Consider the following 12,700-nt stretch of genomic DNA (forward strand, 5'->3'; position numbering starts at 1 on the left):
ATTATAAGGCAGGTTATATATATATATATATATATATATATATATATATTATATAATTTTTTTTTATTGCATGATAATTCACATAATAATTACATTTTAAATGACAAATTTGGTTACATTTAGAAATCCATTTTCACAATATTACAGTTTTAGGGAACATCATCACAATTTAGTCCCATCTTGCGTCAACGAGATGTCAAGACTTTGTCGGACACGCGCAGGCAGCAACCGTCGCGTTTCCGATGTGACCACGTGAACGTGACAGAACGAGTTTTTGCTCTCAAGAATCACTTTTCGTGGGAAGAAGTGGGCATGGGAAGTGTGAGCGCGTTTCTTTTTTGCAATCAGGTGTCGGAACACTTTGTGTAATCGTTTGTTTCTCAACACGTCGGCTCTGTCACGCAAGCACTCGGCAGGGGCAGCAGCCTCAACGTTGGCTTCGCGGCCTCACGACCGTTGACGAGAAGGAAAACGGCCGAGTGGAACAAGCGCGGCTCCGCCTCTTGTTCCGAAACATCTCGTCCGCGCGTCACGCTCAAGAGGTTTTTTGTTTTTTTTTTAAACGGTCATTTGTCTCGTTTTATCACATCCATCCATTTTCTTAGCCGCTTATCCTCACGAGGGTTGCGGGGAGCGCCGGAGCCTATCCCAGCTGTCATCGGGCAGGTAGCGGGGTACAACCTGAACTGGTCGCCAGCCAATCGCAGGGCATATTGAGACAAACACCCATACTGACAATAACACCTAGGGGCAATTTAGAGTGTCCAATACATGTTGCATGTTTTTGGGGATGTGGGAGGAAAACCCGGAGAACGTGCAAACTCCACACAGGCGGGGCCGGGATCGAACCCGGGTCCTCAGAACTGTGAGGCCAACGCTTTACCAGCTGAGGCCACCGTGCCGCCCGTTTTATCGCATGAAAACCAAAAATGTGTAAATCGGTTCGTCCGCTACAACACCAGTGTCAAACTCAAGGCCTGGGGGCTCAAATCTGGCCCGGCGCATGATTTTATGTGGCCCGCAAAGGCAAATTATGAGTATTCACTTCCATGATTTTTACCCAAAAAATCTGTACAAAAATTTGATATTGTCACATCATAAATGATAACATTGAGACATTGTCAACAATATTCTGTGCCCAAACAAAAACAGTAGATCAAAAACCCATCACCCTTGATTTGTTATTACCAAACTAGCTCATAAATTTCATCTGTAAATATGATGACGTGAAAGATTTTCATGGCTTCACATTCATGACGGCCCTCTGAGGGAAATCCTAACCGCAATGTGGCCCGTGACAAAGATGAGTTTGACACCCCTGCTCTACAATGTACAGTATATTTAATGTACGCATTGTTGGGCAAATGCAGGGGTGTCAAACTCGTACTCGTCTTGGGCCAGATTGAAGTTAAAGTTTCCCCTCAGAGGGCCGTTAAGACTGTGAAAACCATAAAATTGTTTAAATCCCCTGATCATATTTACATGTGAAATTCATGAAATAGTTTTAGAATCAGAAATCAAGGGCAAAGGATTTTTCAACTACTGTATTGATCATGTTTGCAGTATCTCAATGTTATGATCTCACAAAGTGAAATTTTAGCACAGATTTTCACAAGAATCACGGAAGTTGATGGGCCGCAGGAACTCATGCGGCGGGCCGTTCATGGCCCCCGGGCCTCGAGTTTGACACCCGTAATTTGAACGGCTCCTTTCAAAAATCGAAATAACCAGAACCACGAGTGATTTTTGGTACCAAGGCGTCACGTACCGGAGCGCTGCAAGTGGCCGTCCCGTTCGTACGACGGCACTCCGGGTGACAGGCCACGCAGGTTTTCCTCACCACCGTCTCCCGCGGCTCCCTGCGCAAAGAAAGCGGATTGGCGTCTGACCAACAACCCCACCGGGGCGGGGGGGAGACACGTTTGTCCTATTTCGACCGGACGTTCGACCGGCCCCACTTTGGACTAACAAACGCAGGGGAGAAGGGGAGTCAAGTCGGCCTCGTTACCCCTCCAGGATGTTGCAGGCGTCCACGCAGCTGCCGTCGCGACTGTGGCCCCGGCAGGCGATGCACATGTCGGGGCCGGGACCCCAGCAGCCGGCCGCCGTGCACTTCCGATCGCACGTATCGTTTCTCATTGCTGCGACCGCAAAAGACAAAAAAAAAAATGATGTCGCAGCTTCCTTGAGGTAACAAACTTGATACAGATATTTGTTCGTTCATTCATACGATCAACAAAACAGATATGATCTTATTATAATAAACCCTAATCAAAGCAATTTGAATTTTGCACCCATTTGGAGGACTGGAAACTAGAAACTACCTCCAACCGATAGAAACCCCCAGATTGACTTTACTTCCATCTAAAACCTCAGATTTTATTTCTGAGATTTTATTTTTCAAAAGGTGGATTTTATTGTTAAAAAAAAAAAGGTAAAATAGAAAATGGTGAATTTCATTGTTACGATTGTAAACACAAGATTGCATTTTATCGGTTAAACAGGTAAATACAGAAAATATTTGCTATTATTGCTAAATAATTATAAAAGAACATGTTATTGCTAAATTCTTTTAAAAAAATAATACAAAAAAATACCCTGTATTGCATTTTGTACATTAAAAACAGCAAAACAAAAGAGTCCTGTCCATCATTTGTAAAAGCTTCTTTTAATACATTTCCCACCCAAAAAACTTTGAAGATTGCATTTTATTACAAGAAAAGATTGTTTTTAAAAAAATGCAAATGTCCAGTATGTGTCAAATCACACACAAAAGGCAATGTTGGCAAATTATGATTACCGTAATTTCCGGCCTACAAGCCACTACCCCCCCCCCCCCCCACAGGATTTCAACCCTGCTGTTTATGTGACGACGCGGCACTGGTGTTAGCGCGGCACTAGCGTTAGTATTAGCGTGCCTGGTTATAAGCCTCTGTACACAGAGTTTAACGCTAGTGCCGCGCTAGCCCTGTTACAGCCGTGTCTCAGTGATTTTTACCGGTATGTTTTTTTTTTTAACAGCTGTGGTAGCACGGCGCTAGCGTTAGCATGGCGGCGCTAGCATTAAACTCTCTGTGTACCGTCTTTCTTTGTAAATATTTCGTGTTTTAATGTGGGCACTTGCGGCTTTTACACAGTTGCGACTAATGTATGTACCAAATGGTATTTCCTTTACAAATGTACCCAGGTTGAGCGCTGTAGGCCGGGAATTACGGTCCACTTTTATTTTTATCTTTTTTTGGCGTCTTACCGCATTTGGCTGCGTCTGCGTTGTCGAAGATGGTCGTGGTCTGGCTGGCGGACTTGAAGAGCGCCTTCCAGTGGCTGTGGTTGGTGTAGCAGAGGTTCTGGTTCTGGATGACGACCACGTCGCCGTCGCTGATCTCTTTGAGGGAGCGCAGGCCCAGGTAGCTGATGTCCAGCTGGGTCACAACCAGGCTCCTTGTTACACTAAAAGTATTTAAGAAAGTATTCAGACCCCCTCAAATATTGCTAAACATTTACTAATTAATTTCTTTTTTCCCCCTCTCACATGCATGCACACGCAGCACTCCATATTGACAGAATGTTTTATTTTTTGCAATTTATGAAAAAAAAAACCTGAAATATCACACAGCCTTAAGTATTCAGACCCTTAGCTCATGCATCCTTTTTGCGCTAATATTCATGAGTCTTTTGGGGAATTTCCCACAGGTGGATTTTGAGATCATTTTCCATTCCTCTCCAAGCTCTGTCAGGTTGGGTGGTGGTCAGCCATTTTCAGAGATGTTTAATTGGGTTCAAGTCAGGGGGGGCGAAGTTGTTCTTAAGCCACTCCTTTTGTATTTTAGCTGTGAGCTGAGGGTCACTGTTTTGTTGTTTTTTTTTTTTTTTTTTTGTAGGTGAAACTCAACCTTTGGCCCAGTCCGAGGTTCTGAGCACTCTGGAGAAAGTCTTCATCCAGGATACTTTACTCCTTTATCTTTCTTTTGATTGCACCCAATCTCTCCGTCCCTGCAGCTGAAGCCCCCCCACACCCCACTTTCTCTTCTTCTGTAGGAAGAGTTCCGGTTTTTCCATTTTTCCATTTCAGGATTATGGAGGCAACTGTTCTGGTAGTTAGAAACCTGCACTGCAGAAGCTTTGGCCAGATTCTGTCTCGAAGCTCTTCAGGCAGTTCCTTTGGGCTCCTGATTCAGGATTGGGTGTGGCTTTCCTTATCAAGTCCGATCAGTATCATCAAACAACTGGACTCCAATGAAGCCGTAGAACCATCTTAAGGATGATCAGAACAAATGGACAGCACACCCGAATTAAATACCGTAATTCCCGGCCTATAAACCGCGACTTTTTTCCACACGCTTTCAATCCTGCGGTTTATGCGGCGATGCGGCTAATTTGTGCATTTTTCCTAACGGCCGCAAGGGGGCACTCGACCGGAAAAGGTAAGCGTGAGACCGGCGGAATATATAAGCACCGAGTAAGTGACTTTTACTGGTCCGGCCCTATTAGCGCTGCGCTAGCGTGTTACTGCCATGTCTCAGTGATTTTTACCAGTATGTTTTTTATAAACCAGCCATGTTAGCGCGGCGCTAGCGTTAAACTCTCTCTCGCTTTTACACAGCTGAGGCGTATGCATGTAGCAAATGGTATTTCCTTAACAAATCTATTGGCTGAGGCTTATAACCAAGTGCGCTCTGTAGTGCGAGAATTTTTGAGCGTCACAGCAAAGCGTCTGAATACTTATGGCTGAGCGGTATTTCAGTTTCAGTCAACAATTAGGGTTTTTTTTTTTTCCTGTCAATATGGGGTGTTGTGTCGAAGACAAAGAAGAGGAGGAAACCGGATCCAGCGTCAGAAGAAAAAGAGGAATGCACAGAGCCTACAACTGAGTGTAGGGACTTTGAATGTTGGGACTATGACAGGAAAAGCACAGGAGTTGGTTGACATGATGATTAGGAGAAAGGTTGATATTCTGTGCATCCAAGAGAGCAGGTGGAAAGGTAGTAAGGCTAGAAGTTTGGGAGCAGGGTTTAAATTATTCTACCACGGAGTAGATGGGAAGAGAAATGGAGTAGGGGTTATTTTAAAGGAAGAGCTGGCTAAGAATGTCTTGGAGGTAAAAAGAGTATCAGATCGAGTGATGAGACTAAAATTTGAAATTGAGGGTGTTATGTATAATGTGGTTAGCGGCTATGCACCACAGGTAGGATGTGACCTAGAGTTGAAAGAGAAATTCTGGAAGGAACTAGATGAAGTAGTTCTGAGCATCCCAGACAGCGAGAGAGTTGTGATTGGTGCAGATTGTAATGGACATATTGGTAAAGGAAACAGGGGCGATGAAGAAGTGATGGGTAAGTACGGCATCCAGGAAAGGAACTTTGAAGGGCAGATGGTGGTGGACTTTGCAAAAAGGATGGAGATGGCTGTAGTGAACACTTATTTCCAGAAGAGGGAGGAACATATAGTGACCTACAAGAGCGGAGGTAGAACCACGCAGGTAGATTATATTTTGTGCAGACGATGTAATCTGAAGGAGGTTACTGACTGTAAAGTAGTGGTAGGGGAGAGTGTAGCTCGACAGCATAGGATGGTAGTATGTAGGATGATTCTGGTGGTGGGTAGGAAGATTAAGAAGACAAAGGCAGAGCAGAGAACCATGTGGTGGAAGCTGAGAAAGGAAGAATGTCGTGCGGCCTTCCGGAAAGAGGTGAGACAGGCTCTCGATGGACAACCGAAGCTCCCGGAAGACTGGACGACGACAGCCAAGGTGATCAGAGAGACAGGCAGGAGAGTACTTGGTGTGTCATCTGGTAGGAAAGGGGAGAAGGAGACTTGGTGGTGGAACCCCATAATACAGGGAGTCATACAAGGAAAGAGATTAGCGAAGAAGAAGTGGGATACTGAGAGGACTGAGGAGAGGCGAAAGGAGTACATCGAGATGCGACGTAGGGCAAAGGTAGAGGTGGCAAAGGCTAAACAAGAGGCATATGAAGACATGTACACCAGGTTGGACACGAAAGAAGGAGAAAAGGATCTCTACAGGTTGGCCAGACAGAGGGATAGAGATGGGAAGGATGTGCAGCAGGTAAGGGTGATTAAGGATAGAGATGGAAATGTGTTGACTGGTGGCAGTCGTGTGCTAAATAGATGGAAAGAATACTTTGAGAAGTTGATGAATGAAGAAAATGACAGAGAAGGAAGAGTTGAAGAGGCAAGAGTGAAGGACCAGGAAGTGGAAATGATTACTAAGGGGGAAGTCAGAAAGGCACTACAAAGGATGAAAAATGGAAAGGCAGTTGGTCCTGATGACATACCGGTAGAGGTATGGAAGCAATTTGGAGAGATGGCTGTGGAGTTTTTGACCAACTTATTCAACAGAATACTAGCGGGCGAAAAGATGCCTGAAGAATGGAGGAAAAGTGTTCTAGTTCCCATTTTTAAGAACAAAGGGGATGTTCAGAGCTGTGGGAACTATAGAGGAATAAAGTTGATGAGCCACACAATGAAGTTATGGGAAAGAGTAGTGGAGGCTAGACTCAGGACAGATGTAAGTATCTGCGAGCAACAGTATGGTTTCATGCCTAGAAAGAGTACCACAGATGCATTATTTGCCTTGAGGATGCTCGTGGAAAAGTACAGAGAAGGTCAGAAGGAGCTACATTGTGTCTTTGTGGATCTAGAGAAAGCCTATGACAGAGTACCAAGAGAGGAACTGTGGTACTGCATGCGTAAGTCTGGTGTGGCAGAGAAGTATGTTAAAATAGTACAGGACATGTATGATGGCAGCAGAACAATGGTGAGGTGTGCCTTAGGTGTGACGGAGGAATTTAAGGTGGAGGTGGGACTGCATCAGGGATCAGCTCTGAGCCCCTTCCTGTTTGCAGTGGTAATGGATAGGCTGACAGATGAGGTTAGACTGGAATCCCCTTGGACCATGATGTTCGCAGATGATATTGTCATATGCAGTGAAAGCAGGGAGCACGCAGAGGAACAATTGGAAAGATGGAGACATGCACTGGAAAGGAGAGGAATGAAGATTAGCCGAAGTAAAACCGAATATCTGTGCGTGAATGAGAAAAGTGGAGGGGGAAGAGTGAGGCTACAGGGAGAAGAGATAGCGAGGGTGGACGACTTCAAATACTTGGGGTCAACAATACAGAGCAATGGAGAGTGTGGTCAGGAAGTGAAGAAACGGGTCCAAGCAGGTTGGAACAGCTGGCGAAAAGTGTCTGGTGTGTTATGTGACAGAAGAGTGTCTGCTAGGATGAAGGGCAAAGTTTACAAAACAGTGGTGAGGCCGGCCATGATGTACGGATTAGAGACGATGGCACTGAAGAAACAACAGGAATCTGAACTGGAGGTGGCAGAAATGAAGATGTTGAGGTTCTCGCTCGGAGTGAGCAGGTTGGATAGGATTAGAAATGAGCTCATTAGAGGGACAGCCAAAGCTGGATGTTTTGGAGACAAGATTCGAGAGAGCAGACTTCGATGGTTTGGACATGTTCAGAGGCGAGAGAGTATACTCATATTGGTAGAAGGATGCTGAGGATGGAGCTGCCAGGCAAAAGGGCGAGAGGAAGACCAAAGAGAAGGTTTATGGATGTGGTGAGGGAAGACATGAGGGCAGTTGGGGTTCGAGAGGAAGATGCAGGAGATAGGCTAAGATGGCAAAAGATGGCACGCTGTGGCGACCCCTAACGGGACAAGCCGAAAGGAAAAGAAGAATATGGGGTGTTGTGTGGCTATTCATGAGCCCAAAAAAAACAAAAAAAATGACAAATAATAAATGGCTGCAACAAAGGAATGTGTACTGTATGAATAACCTTTTCTAAATTCATTTGAAATGAATTGATTAACTGTGTCTTCCTTACTGCTTGGTCCGTCCTCGAATGATTTCCAGGTTCTCGAAGGGGCTGAGGGCGTTCCTGCTCTCGGGCCACGTTTGAATCCACAAGTATCCTGAAGCGGCCGCAGTCATCATCAATTCCCGAACTTAGCGAGTGGATCCGACCACAGAAAATCTCTTACCGGTTAATTCTTTAACGGTCTTGAACACCTCAAGCTGGGCGGGATCCATCTTTGGCGTTTTGGTGTATGGATCCCTTGGGAACAAACATCGGACACGTTAACGCCGCCCGCGTTCGGGCGCACGGATGCCGTCGACGGGTCCCCCCGGACTTACCCGTGAATGGATGTGCGGATGAAACGGATGTTGCCGTTGATTTTGGTGCAGTTTTTAAACGAGTCGATGTTGGTGGCGTTGATGGAGAGCGTGTGCAACAGGTGGCCTGTGCCCAGACCGTCACACGCTGTCGACACAAAGGAAGTCTTAAAAGCAAGGAAAATAAACTCGCGCGGCGCGCCAAATCTCAACTAAGCGGTCCGGGAAAAAAAAAAAAAAAAAATACAGCAAATCGGAAACAGACTGCATCTCTCTAGCAAGAATCCGACGTGATAACCACCAATTTGGATGAGTAGAAATAAAGCAGTGGTGTAAAAAAAATAAAATAATAAATTCTACAGATTACCGAACCGAGATGCACCTTAAAATGACTCATTCAGGCGTGTCAAAATCATTTTAATTGCGGGCCACATAACATCATGTGCCGGGCCTTGAGTTTGACACCTGTGTTCATGCTAACGTCCACCTTGAACAATAACGTAATTTCCGGCCTACAAGCCGCGAATCCCCCCCCCCCAACATGCTTTCAACCTTCTGGTTTATGCGGTGATGTGGCGCTAGTGTTACCGCGGCTCTAGCGTTAGCGCACCTGGTTATAAGCCTCGGTACACAGAGTTTAACGCTAGCGTTAGCGCGCCGCTAGCATTAAACTCTTTCTGTGTACCGAGGCTTATAACCAGGTGCGGTAACGCTTGCACTGCGCTAACGCTAGCCTCGCGCTAACGCTAGCATCTTTATGTGTACCGAGGCTTATCACCAGGTGCGCTCTGTAGGCCGGGAATTACGTCACTCGAGTTACATTCATGATCATGCAAATAGGGTGTTTGTCTGTAAAACTTAATTCAGTGTTTTTCACGCTTTTTAAAATGTTTTTTTTATTTCTTTATTTAAAGAGCCTCTACATCTTTCGAAGGTTTGATATATTATCTATACAAAATAATGCAAAATAATCATCTATGGGTAAAATAATTGTTCTGTAGAGTGGAATATGTGCATTAAAAAAACCCTAAATGAATAGCTGCGCGTGAAGCGCGCTGGAATGCAGCAGACGCCCACGAGGGAGGACGCGATGATTGATAATGCTGTGGATGAAAGGACAGGTCGTCCACGCCTGGCTGGCACAGCGACAGCCGGGGGGGCCTCACCTTTGGGGCACAGCCCCTCGCATTTGGCGCACTTCCTGACGCCGCCCTCCTCCACCTCGTAAGTGTTGCCGCTGCACGTACGCACGCACGCGCCGTGGTCAGTCACCACATAGTTATCTGAAAACAAACCAATGAATATGCGCTTATACAAAACTGTGGGGAATGGACAAATTATTAGGAAAGCCATTTGTTTTTTTGTTTTTGTTTTGTTTGTCATACTCCCCCCCCCCATTTTTTAAAATAAAATTGTATTACTCAGAAAAATATGAAAAGTCACTTGAAAAAAGATTTTTTTTTTAGAGGATTACCAATAAGTCATTTGTTTAAAAAGTCACTTGTTTGTGTAATTATTTTTTCAAATTTATTATTATTACTGGTATGTTTTGTTTTTAAATGGCCATTATTATTGTTATTATTTATATATTTTTTATTTTTTTAAATTTGATTAGTACTTATTTTTTAACATACAGTATGTGCTCCTACAAGAACAGTTAAAAACAATAATAAAAAAGGTGTAAAAAAAAAAAAAAACAACGTTGTACTCTTACAAAATCTTTTTTCATCAAAATAATTTTTAAAGATGGTTCAAGTGATAATCTTTCAATAAAAACTGATAAAAGAAGCCAAAAATCCCATCATTAAAAATCCTGTTTCGACAAGGAAAATCACATTTTCCAAAGTTCTTGGGAGAAAATATATTTCTCAAAGATTTTTTTTTTTTATATATATAAATTTTTTTTTTACTTTCAAATCATCCAATGTTGACTGTTTACAGTTTTGATACGTCCCTGACAAGGAAGTTAAATAGAGAAAGAACAGATGTAACATTAACACGCGCAGAAACTAGAAATCATTTTCTTTGCACGTCTATAAAGTTTATCATTAAGCAGGGAAGCACACAATGTCCAACAGCCGCAACGTGTTGACGCCGGAGATGAAACTTACGCGGGCAGGTCTTGACACAAGTGGCGCCGAAGTTGTACTTCCCGTGCGGGTTTGGTACCAGCTGGTGCTGGTTGGGGTCGTAGCGCATGAGGCCCGGGCAGGAATCCTTGCACACCCCGTCGTCCTGGAAGTCCCGACAGGCCTGCGGCGCAAACATGAGCAGAGGCTTAATGAAAACATCGCATTCCTCCGTGGTCACTCTCTTGGGTTGCGGAGGCTGCTGCTAAATACACAAGCTAACAAACGCTTTCAATATTTCAAGATGAAAGTTTGCAAAGAATTAGCCTCCCATCGGAGGACATAAAAACCATCTGGTCCCTCGCCGAAACGAATTCGGTCATTTTGTTTTAATACCTGCTGCCATTAGAAAACTCCAGCAAGTAACATTTTGAGGGGAAAAATTGGTTTGTTTTTTTTTTTGGGGGGGGGCACGGTATTGTTATGTCTTTGTGCCACATACACACAAAAGCTGAAACGATGAATCGAGAAATGAATCAGTTGTCATATTCGTGGACTTTCAGATGTTGTTGTTGTTTTTTTTTAACCCCCATGAAGACTTAAAAGTGTCCCCAACCAGAAAAAAAAAAAAAACATGGAGCTGTGTTAAAGTGTAAAAACTGGGACCTGAAATAGGATCAATTATCAACCAGGGCCATTGCACAAACATTAGCCATAGCCGATGCAAGCGTTTGGAAGGTCTTGAGAAAGAAAAAAAAAGAAAAACTACTCGTGTACTCAGTAACAGACATCTAACAGGTAGATCTCGACAAACAAAAGCACTTGATGACAGATAACATGATCATCGCTCGGACGAAAGCCAAAATGAATACTTTGTGAGATCAAGAACAACCTCCACGGACCAGGACAAAAATGAAAGCCTGGAAAAACCCCCAAAGAAGAATGCTAACGTTGAATGAAGTCATTTCAGATACCTGAAAATAAAATGTGAAATTTTGCTGAAATGTTTCAGTGTACATTCAAAATAAAGCAATTATCCCCACTGCTGTTCATTGTAGCTAAAGTTAGCTTAGCGGATTTATGGTTAACTTCTTTTTTACGCTTCCCCAAAAGTTTCTTGGTTCACATTTCAATTAGAAACCCGCTCCCCTAAAGAACCCCCCCGGGGGCCCCTTTTCCTCACCAGACAGTCGGTGGGCCGGGGTCCCGTGCAACCCGCGGCGCAGTGTTCGTTGCAACAATCGCTGGGCGAGGGTCCCTTGCACCTCTTGGAGCACTGCTGTGCGCAGTTCAGCTTGGTTACTGCGCAAAAGGCAAAAAAAAAAAAAAAAAAAAGTGTCATGAGAAGTCAGAAGTCATTTTTTTGGGGGTCCTGGGATATTTCTCTTTGGTGATGTGTACATCTGCCACATACACACAGCGTAGCACATGTAGTTGACCCCCCACACTTGACTAAAAATGCTTTTATTTTCTTTATGGCTGCTTTTCACTCCCAACGCAACAAACATGCTAAGATAAACTTCTCCAATTAGAAGTCCTTCTATAACAGCATTTAGGCTCCACCCCCCCAGTCGCCATGGCAACATAGCCAGACACACTATCGGCCCAGCAGTATATGGGGCAAGAAACAGATTCATGCCCTAGAAAATGAGCTAATCTTTAATTCTTGATGTCACGTACAAGTGTTATAAACTATTTTGTCATAAATGGCAAATGTCATCTTACAAGTCTGACAGTTTTGGGGTCCGGGTGCCCAGCAGGAACCGTTGAAGCAGCTTTTGTCACATTTTTTACCTGCAAGAAGAAACGCGTTTAATGGTTCAATTAACGACGACTAATATTGCTCAGCGCTCGGCGCTCGGCTCACAAAGGGTGGCGTTGCTCGCCGGGGGCGGCAGCTCCATTTTGACTTTGCTGTCCTCGTTAATGATGTCGTACCACTGGATCGTGTCCACGTTGCACAGCTGGTTGTTGGCAAACTTCACGCCGCCTTTGAGGATTTCTGGAAAAGGACAAAAAAAAACGCGTCACGACTCGGACCGGATGAACTATCCTGTGAGACGAAGGGGCCCGGACGCCGGCACGGACCCGTGAGGCCGGTGAGAAGGATCTGGGTGGTGGCCCGACCGGTGGATTTGTTGTAATTGGCCAGCACAGTGAGGGCGAAGTCGCCCTCGTACAGCGAGTGACCGCGAATGATGCGCAGGTTGTCCAGCGGGATGGTGGGGGCCGTGTTGAGGGCGATGAGCACGTAGCCGCCCACCTCTTCGATCGTCTAGAAAAATGCAAAATGCGCAAATGTGCGATGAGCGGACAGCAACGCTTAAAAAAAATGTAAAGGTGTCTCTTTGAAGTACTGGAATGTTGGCAGAAAAGGAGATTTTATTCAATTAAAAATTCACCTAAAAAAAAAAATTAATAATAATCTTATGGGAATTGCTTTTGGAAGAGTACTTAACTGGAGAAACTGGAGAATATTTTCTAAATA

The 12,700-nt window shown here is 44.4% G+C and overlaps 1 protein-coding gene across 1 annotated transcript in view; it reads right to left on the reverse strand.

Annotated features, from left to right (window-relative positions):
- The window catches only part of egfra (epidermal growth factor receptor a (erythroblastic leukemia viral (v-erb-b) oncogene homolog, avian)), a 51,806-nt gene that overhangs the window by 13,587 nt on the left and 25,519 nt on the right, over nt 1-12,700 (reverse strand). Inside the window, exons 3-14 of the mRNA XM_061839142.1 lie at nt 12,301-12,487; nt 12,080-12,214; nt 11,938-12,006; nt 11,396-11,514; nt 10,255-10,396; nt 9,310-9,426; nt 8,165-8,291; nt 8,011-8,084; nt 7,854-7,941; nt 3,251-3,450; nt 2,009-2,141; nt 1,769-1,859 (exon numbers count right to left, since the gene is read on the reverse strand). Coding sequence (XP_061695126.1) covers nt 1,769-1,859; nt 2,009-2,141; nt 3,251-3,450; nt 7,854-7,941; nt 8,011-8,084; nt 8,165-8,291; nt 9,310-9,426; nt 10,255-10,396; nt 11,396-11,514; nt 11,938-12,006; nt 12,080-12,214; nt 12,301-12,487 — 1,482 coding nt within the window. The remainder of the gene's footprint in view (nt 1-1,768; nt 1,860-2,008; nt 2,142-3,250; nt 3,451-7,853; nt 7,942-8,010; nt 8,085-8,164; nt 8,292-9,309; nt 9,427-10,254; nt 10,397-11,395; nt 11,515-11,937; nt 12,007-12,079; nt 12,215-12,300; nt 12,488-12,700) is intronic.

Source organism: Syngnathoides biaculeatus, chromosome 13 (assembly GCF_019802595.1).
Source record: "Syngnathoides biaculeatus isolate LvHL_M chromosome 13, ASM1980259v1, whole genome shotgun sequence".
NCBI classification, from domain to species: Eukaryota; Metazoa; Chordata; class Actinopteri; order Syngnathiformes; family Syngnathidae; genus Syngnathoides; species Syngnathoides biaculeatus.